This window comes from Urocitellus parryii, chromosome 7 (genome assembly GCF_045843805.1).
Source record: "Urocitellus parryii isolate mUroPar1 chromosome 7, mUroPar1.hap1, whole genome shotgun sequence".
In the NCBI taxonomy this organism is placed as follows: Eukaryota; Metazoa; Chordata; class Mammalia; order Rodentia; family Sciuridae; genus Urocitellus; species Urocitellus parryii.
This window is the reverse complement of record NC_135537.1, coordinates 179469362-179485911: the sequence shown is the minus strand read 5'-3', so window position 1 is coordinate 179485911 and position 16550 is coordinate 179469362. Positions and strand designations below refer to the sequence as shown.

Genomic DNA, 16550 nt, shown 5'->3' with positions numbered 1-16550 from the left:
TAGGCCCAGCTCCCAGGAGAGCCAGCGAATCCGCAGACTCACGCCTGGACTCCGGGAGCGGCTGCTGCTGCGGGGGGGGGGGGGGGGGGGGGGGGGTGGCCGGGGGGGGGGGGGACAGTGGCCCCCGCTGTTCCCGCACATCTTGCAGACTGGCCCATTTATATAACAAACGCCTGTGGAGGCTCAGCACGGCCCAGGCTCCCCGTCCACACCAGGCCTGCCACGCACCACCGCCCAGCGGCTAGCCCAGTCACCCAGGGCTGGACGGCTCCTGGCGCCAGGCTGGCCCCAGGCCATCTCCAGGCTCCCAGGGCGGGCCTGATATCAAGTTTCCTTCAGTTCCTGGTGGAGCTCATTTCCTGGGGCTCTGATGAGTCCATCTCGTCCCCTGGAGGGCAGAGGACGGGCAGGACTCCACTCCCAGCCCCAGCAAAACCAACCTCGCCTGAAATGTGGGCTGAAAGGAGAGATGCGAAGCCTGGTGTCCCTGAGGGGACGGCGAGGGCTCTGAGTCCTTCCCAAAAGGGCCGAGGAGAGAGCAGTCTGGCCTCCGGGAGGCTGCCTCCCTTTGACCAAAGCCCCTTTGTGGTTGGAGGGTCAGTTCTGAGGCCCAAGCAGCAGGGTGGGGCCCTTCCTGTGGGTGCTGCCCTCCAGGCCCACTCTGCCCAGCGTCCCCCTCACCAGCCTCCTCTGTCCCCATTTGACAAGACCCTCTCCGGGTGCACAGGGTTCTCCTGCCTCAGAACCCCGACGCCTGCTCCCGGGAAGAACCCCAACCTCAGCCTCCTGGAAGCAGCGCCCCATGGCACCCCATCTGGCCCCCAGGCCACCCCACCCGCCCGAGTGCGCAGACCCTGCCCACAGCCGGGGCTTCATTAACCGCGTCTTCCTTTGTAGCTGCCTGCTCACCCAGGGGACCAGGGCAGGGCTGGGGAGGGACCCAGGTTTGAGGGCAGATGGTGCGGCTTCTCCAGGGGCCTGACGGACACACAACCGACCCTCTCCAGGGCAGCAGGGCAGGGAGGCCGGGGACCCCAAGGGAGAATGAGGGGCTGGGACCAGGGCAGCCCCACCCCAGATCCCAGATTCCTGCGGAAACACTGAAGTCATCCATCCAGCCCCTGGCAAAGCCCCCTCCTGCGCCCGGTGCCCAGGCAGGGAGGCGGGCGGGGCCGTCAAGTGCCCCAGCTCCCTGGCCCCAGGTGCCTCCACACAGTGGGCCAGGCCCAATGCCCACCCCTGCCCTGGACAGCAGAACAAAGGTGGAGAGAGGAGGGGGCTGGGATTCCCCGTGGGTCAGTCGCTCGCCTGGCTGCCTGGCTCCTCCCCTGGGGACGCCAGTCACAGGTGCTCGGCCCAGGAAGGAGCTGGTGCTTCTCTCCCTCTTCCTATCGCATGGACTTAAACATCCGAACTATTCCAAGCCTCCAGAAGATGAAGCAAAGACTAGAAGGAGCTGAAACACCACACTCCCCAGCTCCGCCCGCTCGGCATCCCGTCCCGCTTGGTGGGGTTGTGTGGGTGTGTTCTGTGGTTTTAGGGTGTGGGTGTCTTCTGAGGTTTTAGGGTGTGGGTGTGTTCTGTGGTTTTAGGGTGTGGGTGTCTTCTGAGGTTTTAGGGTGTGGGTGTGTTCTGTGGTTTTAGGGTGTGGGTGTGTTCTGTGGTTTTAGGGTGACCCAGGACAAGCCCGGAGCTGGTCTCCTCCCCTCCTCGTCCCCCCATTTCCAGCAAATGCTCCCCTCCCCATGAAAATAGAAGGGAAACCATCAGAGCGAGCGCCCGCCCTGTCCCCGGCCCCCGCTCCGTGCCCACCAGCACCCACACCCCTGGGCTCCCCCCTCTCTCCTGGCCACCCCGGGCGGAGGCTGCCTCCTCAGCACCCAACTTCTCCCCACTTCTGCCTCCTTCACGCCCTCATTCAAACCTGCTGACAGCTCTCCCCCTTGAAAACTAGGCCAGCCCCGGTGGCGCCACGTGTCTCCCCAACGCTGCTGACGCCCTATCCAGCACCCACGAACCTGGCCTCACACGGTGACAGGTGAGGTCCAGGTGAGGTCACCCGGGGACCCCTCGTCTCGTGTGACCATGTCCACACACAGAGGGGAAACTCGGACCCAGGACGCGCAGGGGCAAGAGAAGTGGGGACGCAGAGGGACGGCCATCTCCAAGCTAGGAGGGCCGCAGATGGGGATGGGGCCTGCAGGGGACTCTGCCTCCCAGCCTCAGCAGGAGCCCAGCCTCCAGAGCTGTGAGCTGGTGGGCTTCTGCTGTATAAACCCAGCCTGGGGCACTGTGAGCCACAGCCCCGGGGAGACTCTTGCCCCTCCTGGGACTCCCCCCCAGCCCCCCAGGAAGCACCTGCTCTCACGAGCTGTTTCCCAGTGGCTGAGTCTATGACCTTTGCCCCCACGACTCAATCAATGGCTCTTTCTAGGGTCGACAACGATTTCCTTGTGGCCAGATTTCTTGGACACTTCTGTCTCCTTGTTTGACTTTATTTTATTTTCATTTTTTAATTTGGTACCAGAGATTTAACCCAGGGGTGCTCACCTACCCACTGAGCCACATCCCCAGCCCCTTCTAAACCTATGTTTTCTAGAGACAGGGTCTCACTGAGTTGCTCAGTGCTTCACTAACTTGCTGAGTCTGGCCTTGAACCTTCGATCCTCCTGCTTCAGCCTCCCAAGCCACTGCATTACAGGTGTGGCCACCGTGCCCAGCACCTTGCTGGACTCTATTTTTTTAATACATTTAGTTGTCGATGAACCTTTATTTAATGTATTTATTCATACACAGTGCTGAGAATCGAACCCAGTGCCTCACACATGCCAGGCAAGTGCTGTGTCACTGGGCCCCAGCCCCAGCCCCTGGCTTGACTTTGAAGGAGTGAGGAGCATCTCTGGCCACCCTGTCCTTTCTGAAGCACCCTCTCTGGCCGCGGTGTCCAACTCCTCTGCTTTGCCCCTTGGCCTCTGCCTCTCGGCCTGGGAGTGCGGGTTTCTCCAGTCTCTGCTCTCCAGCCTCCCTGCCACTCAGCCGTTCATCCACACTTGGGTTCAGCTTCCAAGGTTCCCTCTGCACTCCACACCTCCCAGCTGCTGCCACAGGCACTGCCAATCATAGGCTTGAAGCTACTCAAGGTCTTTCCTACGGGCCCCCAAACTCAGTGCTTCTCTTCCGCCCCCATCCCTGTTGGTCCATTTTCTGTTGCTGTAACTAAATACCACAGACTGGGTGATCATAGAAAGAAGAGAGGTTTATCTAACTCACAGTTCTGGAAACTGGACGTTTAAGAGCTTGCGGATAGCATCTCCTTGGCACCCATCGGGGGCCTGACATCACAGAGGAGGGCATCATGTGACAGGAGAAGGCAAATGTGCTCATGGGCCTCTCTTCCTCTGATAAAGCCATCCCCCTGGGCCCCACCCTCAGGTTCTCACCTCTCCTAGTCACCTCCTGTTACAGTTCCTCTCTGGAATGTCCCTGAAAAGCTCCCGTGTCTAAAGCAAGGCTCCCAGAGCAGCAAATCCAGAGGCGGGAGGCGGGGCTCTGATGCCACCATTAGACAGGAGGCCTGAGCTCCGCGGGGAGTCCTCAGTGTGGTGGACCACCCCTCTGACAGCCAAATGCAGTGCTGGGAGGTGGGCCCTCGCTGCAGGAAGCCGGCACTGGGGACAGTCCAGGTCCCTTCCCCGCCCTGACCCTCCTTCAGGGACACTCCCCTCCACCATGCCCTTCCAGTTTGATGTCCCACCTCACCTCAGGCCCAGAGTGATGGCACCAGCTAACCACGGGCTAACTATGGTGAGACCGGGAGCCAGAGTAAACCTCTGCTCCTTCCAGGAGTTCACGTCGGGTATTTGGCCACGGAGACGAAAGCCCACCAATACGCTGCCCAGCGGTCCAGCTCCCAATGCCATCAGCACAGAACTCTGGAGACCAGGTCCCCAGCACATGAGGTCCAAGGACACCTGGACACCACAGCACCCCAGAGACAGGCACCTCCCCGGCGGCTGGCTGGAGCTGCCCGCTTGAGTCTGGTCCTGCTCAGCTCCAGCTGGGCCGCTCTGCCCCGGCTCGGATGGGCCGGAGTCGGTCACAGCCAGGTCTGACCGGGTTCAAACCCCAAGCCTGCTGCCTCTGGCTAGTCCAGCAGTACTGCCCAGGGGAACAAGATGTGGTCCCCACTGCGGTCATCCCTGGGGACCCTGCCGGGTCTTCCCCTTGAACAACGTCCCTGGCTGGGGACCAGCTCCCAGCCTGGCCCCACACTTGGCAGGCCAGGGTCCCCTCCTGGTCCTCTCAGACTCCCCTCATGGGCCGGTTTAGTCGACTAATTCTCCACTAAACCCAATTTCACTCATGGATGGAGGAAGAGCCGGCGTTTTTCTGGTGCCATGTACGATTAATGACGCTTGAAATCATGCAGATAAAACTGATGAGCACAGCTGATCTCTGCCAGCGGGAAGGGAAGGCTGCCCAGGGACGCGGACCTTCGCGACCACCCGGGGCAGGCAGCGGGTGGGCAGGCAGCGGGTGGGCGGGGCCCTGGCCGGCCCCTCCCTCGGGGGCGTGTCTGGCGTCCCTGTCCCGGCAGAGGGCATCTGCCTGCAAGCCACCGGGTCCCCGCGGCCCCCCGCAGAGAAGCCGCGGACTCACTGCAGTGAGCCCGTTAATTAAAACACCAGGACACGGCGACAGAGGACGGCCCGGTCCAGCCTTGGCGCTTGGTCAGTGGCCGCGACACCTGCCGTGTGCGTCTATGATACTACGACAAGGGTACAAGCCGGTCTTCATCCGGCCGCCCTCCCACACGGGTCATGGCCAGCCAAGGGCGACGCCGCGGGCACAGAAGCTGAGATGGGGAATTCAGGGACCTTTGCCTCCGCTGACCTACTTTCAAGCCAGCCTGCGCGGCTCCCAGACGCTCCCAGGCTGCGAGCTGGCCCTGCTCCTCCTCCCTGCAGGCCCCAGGGGTGACCCGGGGTCTCTGCGCAGGCCCCGTCCAGGCTCAGTGTTACCAGCTTGTCCGGGATCCCCGCCTCCCGGGCCCAGCTGAAGTCCCCACCCTCAGTTCCTAGTGCGGCCCTCTGTGGGGGTCAGTCTTCACAGCCCTATCCCAGCTGAATCAGAGCCTGGGGCCAGTGTCTGCCGAGCAGGGGAAGTCTGGATGTGGGCCTGCACACAGGGAGGCCCGGCAGAGAGGAGACAGAGGTCTGGGTGGGGCAAGGCACACCAGAGAAAGCCAGATGACCACCAGGAGCCAGGAGAGAGCCTGGTGCACACCCTCCCCCAAGCCTCAGAGGGAGGCAGGCCTGCAGACCCCTGGACCTCACACTCCTGGCCTCCAGAGGGTGAGAGGACCACCCACTTGCTGTCTTGGTTACAGCGGCTCCAGGAGGTCCCACACCGCTCCTGCTGAATTCACATCTCCCATCCCAGGAGGGGCCCACATCAGGAGGCCAGGCTGGCCCTGGCAGAGAACGGAGGCCTTCACAGCTTAGCCTCTACGCTGGCCTCACCTCTGCCTCCCTCCCTCAACTGCAGGGTCCAATACGCCCCCCTTTACAAATAAAGAAGGGAGAAAAGCACCCTACCTTCAAAAGGGCGTGGCACCAAGCACACTGCAGGCCACCAGGTTCCCTCCCCACCCCCAGGAAGGTCACAAGAGGCCCACCTATCTGGCCACCTCCAAGGGGCCTCCCTGGCCCACCCCTGCACTCACCTCACCCTAGTGCTCCCGGCTCCTGCCACCAAGGGTGTCCCGGGAGCCTCAGGGGTGCAGAGGCTGAAGGAGGAATCCTCATACCCTCCAAATCTTCTAGACCTGAGCCCCACCCGGGCTCTAGTGCCACCCCACAGGTCCCACACCAGGGACACTAAGGATAGTCCTTTTGTGCTGGTCAGTGCAGACCCATTGGTATTCCTCAGTGTGCCCAGCCCACAGCCACCGGGTGGTGTACTGGGGGAGACCGCTGAGCTTTGGCCCTCCCCAACTCTTGGTGCTCACTGTAATCCCCTGGGTCGGGGGGGCATTAAGAAACTGACCCTCCTTCCAAATCTGTTAATGGAGGGGCCCGACCTGGCTCTCAGGCATCCTGCTGCAGCCAGGCTCAGAGCCCAGGTGATGACCTCCTGGACCTACCTGGGGAATTCTCCTGGGGAAGGCGGATTTGTTTTTATTTTTAACAGCTTTTAGTTGTTGTCAACCGTATCTGGTAATAGATGCAGGAAGCGCCTTCCTCAGGCTATCCCCCGTGGGGGCTGAGCCGTTTACACCACTCGGTCCTGTCTGAGCAAGATGCTCCCTCCCACCGGCGGGGGACCTCAGGCCAGGGCGTCGCACAGCCTTGGGAGAGTCAGAGAGGGGCCCGCTCTCTGGAGACCCTGCCTCTGGGACTTGGGGTCAGCAGGAGCCTGTCAAGAAGTGAAGGCTTAGGGAGAGGGTCCGGCTCTCTGTGGGCTGCGGGGAAGGGGGAGCATGTGCATGTGTGTGCATGTGTGTGCATGTGTGTGCAGGGGGTGTGGAGAGGCCCACTGTGTGCGTATGAAGAGCAAGCATTTGCTCAGGCACGCATGTGTGTGACGGCGAGGCGGCCTGAGCATGTGCCCTGTGTGGAGGGACGTGTGTGTGGGCGTGCGTGCGTGCATACATGTGTACCCGCCTGTGCAACATGAGTCGTGACAGGGATGGCAGCAGGGGGCATCTCCCAATCCTGGCCTGTTCACCAGGGCCTCCAAGTGAAGCCACCCCATGGTCACTGCTCAGGCACTGGACTGGGATGGGCAATGTGGCCACTCCAGGCCCCAGGGAGCAGCCAGAGGGCTGGCAGAGCTCTGGGCAGGTGAGGGCTTGAGGGAGAAGCCCCCACAGGCTGAGAGGAACCACTGGGGTAAATGTCTGCCCTCGAGGACTCCTGAGGACTCCTGAGCTCGCTGCTTCTCTCCAGCTGGACGGTCCCCTGGACGTTGTGTGGGCTGCCAGGAGCAGGCAGGAGAAGCTCCCGTCTCCTCCAGGGATCAGTAACCAAAGCACATTCCAGCTTCTGGGCCAGGCCCTGCCCAGTCAGACTTGGCTGGGCAGCACGTCCTCCAGCCTGCGGACAGTGCTCCCCACTCACCAGGGCTTTGGTGTGGCTGAGCCTGGGACAAGGCGCTCCAGATGCCCTCAGGAGTCCCGCTGCATCTCAGGTCTCTGAGGACCCAAGAGAGCTTTGCCTGCTGCTCTGCCTGAGGCAGGTCTGGCTCCCTTAGCCAAGGCCACGGCTCCCTGACCGGGGCCCTTTCCTCTCCCTCCTCCTCCCCACCCTCCGACTCTCCTGCAGGAGCCTCCAGGCTGGGGAAAGGTCTCCTTTTCATTCTTTGCAAACGGGGACTACCTTGGTGGCCTCTGCTCCACGGACCGCCTGTGCACCCCCTGAGCTCTCTGCTTGGAGGGAGCAGGGGTGGGCAGAGTGCCCCTGCGGCAGCGGGCGCTGACGGGAGGCAGTCAGGCACACCTCTGCTCTGAAGTGGCCTGTGCCACGTGAACCGCAGGACCCGTCGATAAGATGCCACGGGGGCGAGATCCCCAGTGAGGGGCGCGCTGTTCACCTTGCCCAGAGCAGAAGCTCGCCTGTTTCAGCACCAGCACTCGGGACAGCTCCCCAGCTGGCTCCTCGCCTAGGGGCTTGGTGACCTTCACCAGCAGAGGCTGCAGTGGGCGCCTCCTCCTCCAGAGCCCGCTGCCCGCTGCACCGTGATTCCCGTGGGCCTGCCCCACCCCCACTCACTTGTTCCTCTCTCCTGAGCCTCTTGGAGACACACTAACCTAAAAATCACTCTGGCATGTGGCCTCAGGCCTCAGGGATAAGAACCTCCCAACCACGAGTTCATTGAGTGGCCTCCTCAAAACACCCCCTGGGTCCAGCCTCTCTGAATTCAATGCCACTGCTCCACAGGAAGTCCACCTGGGTTCCTGGCAGAGCCCAGGGTGGGTACGAACTGCCAAGGTTGAACAGCTGCCCCCAACAGGAGCTCCCAGGGCCCTAGTGACCTGAGATCGCTGATGGCTTTGTCCCCATTCAAAGTCTCCTCTGTGCCCCGGAGCATCAGCACTAGGGACTTTTCAGAAGAAAGTGACATCTAGAAACACACGTCACCAAGATGGAAGGCCGACTCGGAGAGGAATCTCATTCCTGCTAGGAAACCCCTGAGAATAAGTTAACGGGTTCACAGAGAAAACTGGATTCACACTCGAAGGACTCCAGGGCCTGCCTTCCTTAGGCCCTGGGGCAGAACTAGAGATCCCCTCCAAAGGTCCACGAGAAGAGAAACCGTGGTGACGTGACTATGTCACAGCTAAGCACTTCCTGGCCCCAGCCCAGGGCAGTGGCTGTCCCCAGCACTCACCTCTGCAGCTCCTTCAGGGAGACGGTGACCCGCAGGCTGTGGCCCAGGATGTAGAGAGCAGCCAGGATGTCCGCCCACTGCACCATCTCCCCCAGAGGCCCGCCCTTCAGCACCCGCGGGCTGAAGACGTCCCCGGACTCCTCGGTCAGGAAGCCAATGTGGACGAGAATCTGGGTCAGCGGGACACAAGAGGTCAGTGGAAGGGCAGCAGACCTCTGCCCTCCCCCCTCCCACCAACTGGGGGACCAGTGGCAGAGACACTGGGCACTTTGGGAGGCCAAGGTCACCACCAGGTACTGGGGATGCCAGGAGTTATGTTCCAGACAGACAACGGTAAAGACAGACAAGAGACAGTTCAGGCCATGAGAGGACGCAGACAAATAAACAGGGGAGACAGAATTCTCCAGTATATGCGTGGATGGACAGACGGGTGGATGGACAGACGGGTGGATGGACAGATGAACGGACGGGACCACCATCTCCCCCAGACTTTTATTCCAAAACTTCCAGGCAGAAGCCATGACTTTTCTGCCTGATCGGAACAAGTTGTCTGCAGAACTCAGGGTGCTCCTCGGGCCCTGTGCTGCCCAGCTCCGCAGAGGGCCAAGGGCCTCTCCTGCACCCATCCTGGCCCGGCCATCCCCGCCTCCCTCGCCACGGATCCTGTGCCACGAAGCCCCCTGCACTTCTCGGGGTGTTCCCTGAGGGGATGACAGACCTGCTTCTGGTCCCTCCAGACGTCCCCCAGCTTCTGTGCCAGGCGCTGGGCAGCGGTTGCCCACTGGGCCGTGAGCCGCTTGGTCCGCTTCTTCATGAAGATGAGGGACTCCTTCCCACTGCCCATCAGCTCCAGGAGGTGCGACAGGTTGCTCCGGAACACTGCCTGGAGGTGGGTCCCGACCTCAGCTCTCCCAGCCCCGACCTGCAGCCAGGCCCCCGGGCCCCGCCACACTGGGGACAGGGACTGTCACCTCTCGTGAGGCCAGGGACTGCTCCAGCTTCTCTTGTCCTTTCCAAGGGGCCCACCAGCCCCCAAAGCCAAGGAGCTGGCTCTCACCCCCCACACGGACCCCCAGCCAGGCTGGCGTGTCCCAGCCCAGCTCCCCGCTGGGACCCTGCCCAGGAGGCTGCTGCTAGGAGGCCGTGAGGGCAGTGGCCAGAGTCGGGGCAGGGCTGCCCTTCACCAGGTGCATTAAAGCCCTTAACTTTAGGCCGAAGACTCGTCACCTGTTAGATGCAAGTGCAGAAGGATGGCCAGGAGATTTAGGGACAAGGAAAGTGTCTGCACCCAGAGGCCCTCAGCAGATGACAGCCTTATCACTCTTATCCCCGCCCCTTAAGGGGGCACCTGCAGGGACCCTGCCTGCCCCTGAGAGCGGCTTCGCTGAGCAGCACCCCGGGGCGAGGAGGGACACTGTCCGACTGACCTCCCACCTGCCCACCTCCTGACACAGCCCGATTCCACCTGGGCAGGGCTGAGGTCTCTCCCACTGCCCCGAGACTGTCCAGCCTGGGGGACGTCCCCCACCTCCAGGCCTACCTGGACTCTGGGAAGGGGCTTGGGGGCCGTCTGAGCCGCCGTCTGGTTCCTCCAGGGCAGAGGGGGACAGAACCACTCGACCTCACTGAGGTAGATGAGGAAGGAGCACTCGGTGCCGTCCACCCCGAAGAAGGCGTAGCAGGGGTCAGAGGTCCAGCGGGCACGCATCCACTGCGGAGGGGGCCGAGTCTGAGCAGGGGGCATCGCCAGCCCCCGCCCCTGCAGGCTCCCCATGCGTGCACACCCCCAGGGACCCCAGGTCTCCCAGGACGGGGCCCATGAAGTGTGTCCTGCCCTAGAGACACAGCAAGGAAGGGCAGAGACCTGGCCATGTGTCCTGGTCCAGGGAAGGACGCCCCCAGTGGTCCTCCAGGAAGGGGTTTGCAACACCACACCCCACCCTCCGAAGCAGCCAGGAGGCTTTACAGCCGTGACTGGCTCCCCGCAGGGACAGGCACACAGCCAGAGGTGGCCCTGAGGGGGCGGGAGGGACGCTAGCCCAGCCGTGGGCTGGCCAGGAGGGTGGGGACAGAGCGGCCAGTCCCACTCCTCCTCCCAGCTGTTAGGCATTAGGCTGCCGATGGCCCACATTCAGTAGCTCCTTTACCAGGACAAAGTCTGGAGCCCCTGGGGGACATCCTGGGGAGCCTGGGTGGGTGGCCATGCAGAGTCCAGCAGAGACACCGTTTCCCTGAGGTCAGTTTCAGCCCCTGTGCCTGGGCCGGAGCCGCAGGCTGGGCAGAGAGGCCCTTGAACAGCCCCACCAGGTCTGACGGCCAGGGCTAGGCTGGGACGGCCCCGGGGCCACCCTCCAGCCGCGCTCCCACCCCCCCACACCCCCGCCCCCTCAGCGCCAGGGCTCACCTCCACCTTTCCAGAGCAGTCAGGGAACTTGGGGTCACTGGGCGCCTCGCACTGGTCCCGCCGACCTTCAGACACTGTAGGGAGAGGTCAGCATGCTGAGGACAGGGGTCCAGGGAGGAGCCAAGGGGGAAACCAGGAGGACAGGATGGTCTCTGATGGGACAGGGCGGCGGTGGCCCACCTCCACCACCCGCCAGGAGCTAGTGGCCTGACCAGGGGTCCCAGGTCTGAGCTGCCCTCCTCCACCCCACAGCCTGCTGGAAAGGTGGCCGGAGCCCACGAGGACCCGGAGCAGCAAGGCTTCAAGCGCCCACAGCGCGGCCCTGCCCTTTCTGAGGAGGGCAGGGATAGGCCTGCAGCCCTGTGGGCGGGAGTGGAGGGGCCCGGGACCCTCCCCAGATGGCCCCTCTCTGGGAGCTGTCGAGCCCAGGGGCTGGACTCCAGGGACCTCCTCTGTCCTGGCGCCCTGCGGCACGGTGGGGTGGGCCTGGGTCACCTTGCTGAGAGCCCAGGAGGACCCAGGAGCCAGGTGCCCAGTGGAGGGGTCAGGCCTCCCAAGCACCCCCCCCCCCCCGTGCAGCCCCGGCACATGGTGAGCACCCCCCCGACACCCACCCTTGCTGTGCAGGAGCAGGCTGTGGCGTAGGATCTGGTCCACCTTCACCGCGATGTCCGACACGTTCTGGGCGATGGCCTGGATCCGCTCCATGAGGCCGGCTCCAGAGGGCAGCCTGGGCAGGAGAGGCGGGGTGAGCCGCAGTGGCCAGCCTCCTGGGGCCTGGGCCACTCAACAAAAGCAGGAGCGTCGGCCCTCAGGGCGCCCAAGCCCTGCCTCGTTGGGGACCCAGGGCGGTGAGAGCCGAGGCCAGGTGGATGGAGAGGCCAGGTGGATGGGGAGGCCAGGTGGATGGGGCCGCGGCCACCCAGTGGCCACCGAGGCAATGCGAACAGCGCCATCACAGGAAAGCCACGCCCGCAGGTGGCCGAGGGCGCTGCAGGTGTTCCAGGGCCTGCCTGGGCCTGAGCAGAGAGGAGCCCCTGCCAAGAGCCTGAGCAGGAACGCCCATCGCACCCCAGTGACACAGGCCCAGCCAGCTGTCCCGGCTCTGTCCTCTCCCTCCGGCACGGCACCAAGATAAATTCCACCCGCGGCAGCCCAGGGCCTCCCGGCTGCTCGACTCCAGTGACCATCCCAGAGTGGACCGCGGCATCCTAAAGGGCTGAGAGCCCCCATCGCCACGCCCTCTGCCGCACCTCGATGTCCATAGCTTTTATTTCCAGAGTCCACCTCCTTATCGTGATGGCCGCTCACCTCGGAGCTCCTGGACGTCCTGTGCTGGACCCTTCCTGAGAGGAGCCCACGGGCCTTGTCTTCTCATGCGAGGACAGCCCTGGGCTGTTCCCTTTCCACACAGCAGGTCTCTGTCACCCTCTGGCTCTGAGATGTCACCCCCTCCTGTCCCTAGCCAAGGTCCAGGGCCTTCCTGGCCATATCTAGTGGGAACCGCAGGGAGGGTTTTTCCGACCTGGTCTCTGGGTCTACACAGCCTGTCTCCCCCTCTTCTGAGCAGGGGGACCTGTCTGTCAGAGAAGTCACAGCAGTGACCCTCGGTGGCCAACTGCCCTCCTGGGTCATCTTCCCCCTCACTTCTACCATCTGTGGCCCATCTTCCAAGGACAACTAGTGAGGGGGCTGGCGGGGACAGAGGCAGAGGAAGGGACAATGGGCAGATGACAGGAAAGGGAAGGAGCCCCCCAGACACACACGTGTGCATGCGCGGACACACACACACGCACACACACACACGCACACACACACGCGCACACACACACGCGCACACACACACACGCGCGCACACACACGCGCACACACACACACGCACACACACACGCGCACACACACACACGCACACACACATGCACACACACATGCGCACACACGCACACACACACGCACACACACGCGCGCACGCACATGCACACACGCACACACACTCCAGCCCGCCCCTCACAGTTCAGTTTGGCACCCCAATGCCAGCTTCAGCAACCAACAAAAGTCCTAAATGGCAAGTGGCACCACTTTGGGGCTGGGGGTGTAGCTCAGAGCTCAGCTTAGCACCGGTGGGGAGCTGTCGAGCCCAGGGGCTGGACTCCAGGGACCTCCTCTGTCCCCGCTGTGGTCTACACTGGTGGGTTCCATCCTTAGCATAAAAATAAACAATTAAATGAAGTGATCGTGGCCATGAAAAAACGGCACCGCTTTGTTGGTTTCCTGAGGCTGCTGTGGCCAAGTCCCTCAGACACAGGGGCTTGGAACCACCCGGCACAAGACGGCTCTGAGGCCGGACGCCGGAAGGCAAAGCGCTGGCTGCTTCCGAGGCCGTGGGAGCAGCTTCCTGCCTCTCTCAGCTCCCTGGGGCCCAGCACTCCCTGGGGCCCTGGGTTTGGGCTCCGTCACCCCGTCTCTGTCCACATCTCCTCTTCTTCCAATCCAGCAATTGAACTAGGACCCGCCCTGATCCAGTAGGACCTCATCTTCATTTAGGACATCGGCACAGACCCTATTTGCAAATAAAGTCAATTTGTAGTATCAGGACATCAGCAGATCCTGTTGGGGATCTGAGAACCATCTAGAAGATCACCAATGAAAATGAAAGACGAGAGACAGGTGTTTCCCATGTCAAAATGTCCAGAGGCAGGAGCAAGAGGAACTATTTCTCACTGATCTCCAAATCCTCAAGGGATACAGTTGGGAAGAGAACAGCCAGCTGGTCCTCAGTTTATAATACACAGGGAGATGGGATGAATTCAGACTCTTGGGAGCTGTGTGACCCTAAGCCCGTCACTTAGCCTCTCTGTGCTCAGCACTTTTGTTTAAGATGGAGATGATACTGGTGGCTACCTCACAAGGCCACTGTGAGAACTGAATGAGGAAACTGGTGTAAGGCACACAGAACAGCAGCATCAGTGTGAAGTCCACAGGCATGTCAGTGATGTGACCGTCACTACGGTGACTGAAGTGTGGCAAGGGGATTCGGGTTAGAGAGGGGTAGCTCACACTTTTTCATTATCACCTTCCCAAGGAGTTTTCTCCGACATTCTTTTCTTCTCCTCACCAGTAACACTGGCCACGTGTGTTTGTACTGCAGCCCCACAGAGCCCACAGTCCACTGGGCTGCCCGGGACTGCTGTGCCCCTGTAGAGCCAATGTTCACCCTTTGGGGATGCTACCCTCCTGCCGAGGACGCAGTCACTAGAGCAGGAACACACTGACTGGTGTGTGTCATGGGGTTCTCAAATGAACTCCAAATCGTCTGTGGGACTCTGTCCACACTGACCCAGGGGACAGGAAGGTGTTCCTCCAAGCAGAACCAACATGAAGGGAGGTGGCCTCGGTGCAGGAGACTGGGCAGCTGTACAGCTTCAGGTCAGGCTTGCTGAAGCCCCTCTCCCTGGGGCTCCTCACCCGCTGCAGGACTCAAGGCCTTCGGGAGCTACAGGACGTGGCCGGGTGGCTGCTGACCCTAGAGGGGGCCTGAGACCCCCAGGCAGGACTTGGCTTCGTGACAGTGAGCAGCTTGGCTCCGCCCAGTGTGGACCAGGTGCCCAGGGTCCACCACTGTCGGCTGGCGAGCGTCCCCCCAGTCCACGCTCACCTGGAACTTCGGAATGGGACCCTGTTTGGAAATAGGGTTCCTGCAGATGCCATCAGGTCAGGCGAGGTCCTCGGCTCAGTGCCCACAGTCCTTAAAAGAAGCCTCCGTGAGGACCCAGGAGGCCAGGCCGCCACACAGCCAGAGACTGCAGGCTGCCCGGGACCACCTGCGGCCACACAGGGCGAGGCAGGACCCTCCCTCGAGCCGCGGGAGGAACACCTTGAATTCAGACGGCCAGACCCCGAGCCAGGAGAGGAGACGCTGCCGTGTTTCCAACGGCCGCCTCTGGGGTCACTTTTGATGGCAACCTTAGGCCACTAACACCATCGCCATCTGCAGAACGGAGCCAAAGCAGTTTTCAAGGCGTCACAAAGGGAGCCCAGGCCTCCTGGTTGCCCCAGCTGAGCGCAGGGTCTTCTCCCGACCTGTGCCCTCTGCTAACGTCCAGGCTCCGTCTGCTGCTCTTGTGGGGGACAGAGAAATCAAAGGATGCCCTTGATTTTCAGGCCCCGGTCAGCAACGCTCTGCATCATGGAGAGATTGACTGGAAAGAGCAGGGGCCAGGAGAACGGGCATGGGGCTGATATCAGGAGTGCAGCATACAGGAGGTGCTCAATAAGTGCTTGATACGCTTCTGCTCCCCATTTGCAGCCCTCACCCCATTCCCAAGAGGAAATACCAAAGACCCAAGCACAGAGCACAGCACTGACCTCTTGGGGAGATTCAGCAGATGTCCTACAATCGGCGTTTTTTGCATAAAACATATCGCTAACACAGGCTTTAAATAATACAGGTGGCATCTGTCTGGTTTAGCGAGTCCAGCTGGCTGGGAACGGAATGACTTGTGTCCCTATCCATGTAATGGACTTCGCATCTGAAAAGCACTTTTTTTTTTTGGTACCAGGGATTGAACCCCAGGGGTGCTTGATCACTGAGCCACATCCCCAGCTTTCTCCTTTTTTATTAAGCTGCTTAGGGCCTCTCTAAGGTGCTGAAGCTGGCCTTGAACTTGCAGTCCTCCTGCCTCAGCCTCCAGAGCTGTGGGAATGATAGGCGCGTCCACTGCCTGTGTTCTATTTTCAAATAATAAATAATTAGGCTCCTTGCCCTGAGAGACCTTTCTACACACAATCAAAGGAGAGGTCTCAGGGCCCCAAAGCACAGCGGATCTCGGAGCTGGGGAGCCTCGATGGGAGGGAGGACAGGGGCTGCCTGGGAGACAGTGCAGCGTGACGCTGGTGGCCCCAGCAAGCGTGCCCAGGCTGATCACTCCAGCATGGCCCCGTGCCAGGGATCACCGAGCTTCGGATGCCCATGACAATGTTTGAAATTCTTCTAAAATCAGGGAGGGGAGAGCCTGATAGATCAAAGGAAACGTTTTCATGTGTAACGTGAATATCTTCGGCTCGAAACCCACACGGTCCAAAACACAGTTTTTGCAGCGGGTTGAATTTCAACCCCCTTCAGAATTCACAGGCTGCGGTCCTGACCCCAGAACCTCAGAATGAGACCTGACTTGGAAACAGGATGGTGGAGGTGTGATCTGAGGTCCTCCTGGAGTCGGTTGGCCCTGGTCAGTGTGCCTGGGTCCTGAGGCCTCACCACGCAGAGGGAGCTCGGCCTGTCGCCCTGGACCTGTCCCTGACTCCAGACCCCAAGGCCACGAGTTTCCGCCACCTAAGTCCCCGGCTCTGCAGCGCCGACTGATAGCAGCCCCAGGAGACTCACAGGGCTCCCCGCCTTATTGACGGAGGAAGACCCTGAGGCCACCCTGCAGCGGGGGGATAGGGCTCTCCCTGCGAGGACAAGAGAAAGCGTCAGGCCAAGACGATGCCCATACACACCAAACCCTCCCGTGGGTCGTCACCTTCAGTGCTAGTGACAGCCTCAGAACCCCCTAATGTCCCCGAGGACCCCGAGGTGGGGCAGGGTGGCATCAGTGGCTCGGGGAGAATCGGGTTCTCACCAGGTGGCCGGGTCCCCAGCTGCCCAGCCAGCCCAGTGCTGAGATGGACACTGTGGCTGCAGCGGGTGGAGGGGATCCTCCTGGGGAGGCCTGGGGCCAGGCCTCCCTTAAGGCCTGGACTCTGCACTCATCTA

At 61.7% G+C, this 16550-nt stretch overlaps 1 protein-coding gene across 1 annotated transcript in view; it reads right to left on the bottom strand.

The window, feature by feature from the left end:
- Mgat5b (alpha-1,6-mannosylglycoprotein 6-beta-N-acetylglucosaminyltransferase B) overlaps positions 1–16550 on the bottom strand; it is a 58334-nt gene that overhangs the window by 22169 nt on the left and 19615 nt on the right. The window contains 5 exon segments of the mRNA XM_026404866.2: positions 8392–8561; positions 9110–9274; positions 9932–10102; positions 10796–10869; positions 11410–11525. Coding sequence (XP_026260651.2) covers positions 8392–8561; positions 9110–9274; positions 9932–10102; positions 10796–10869; positions 11410–11525 — 696 coding nt within the window.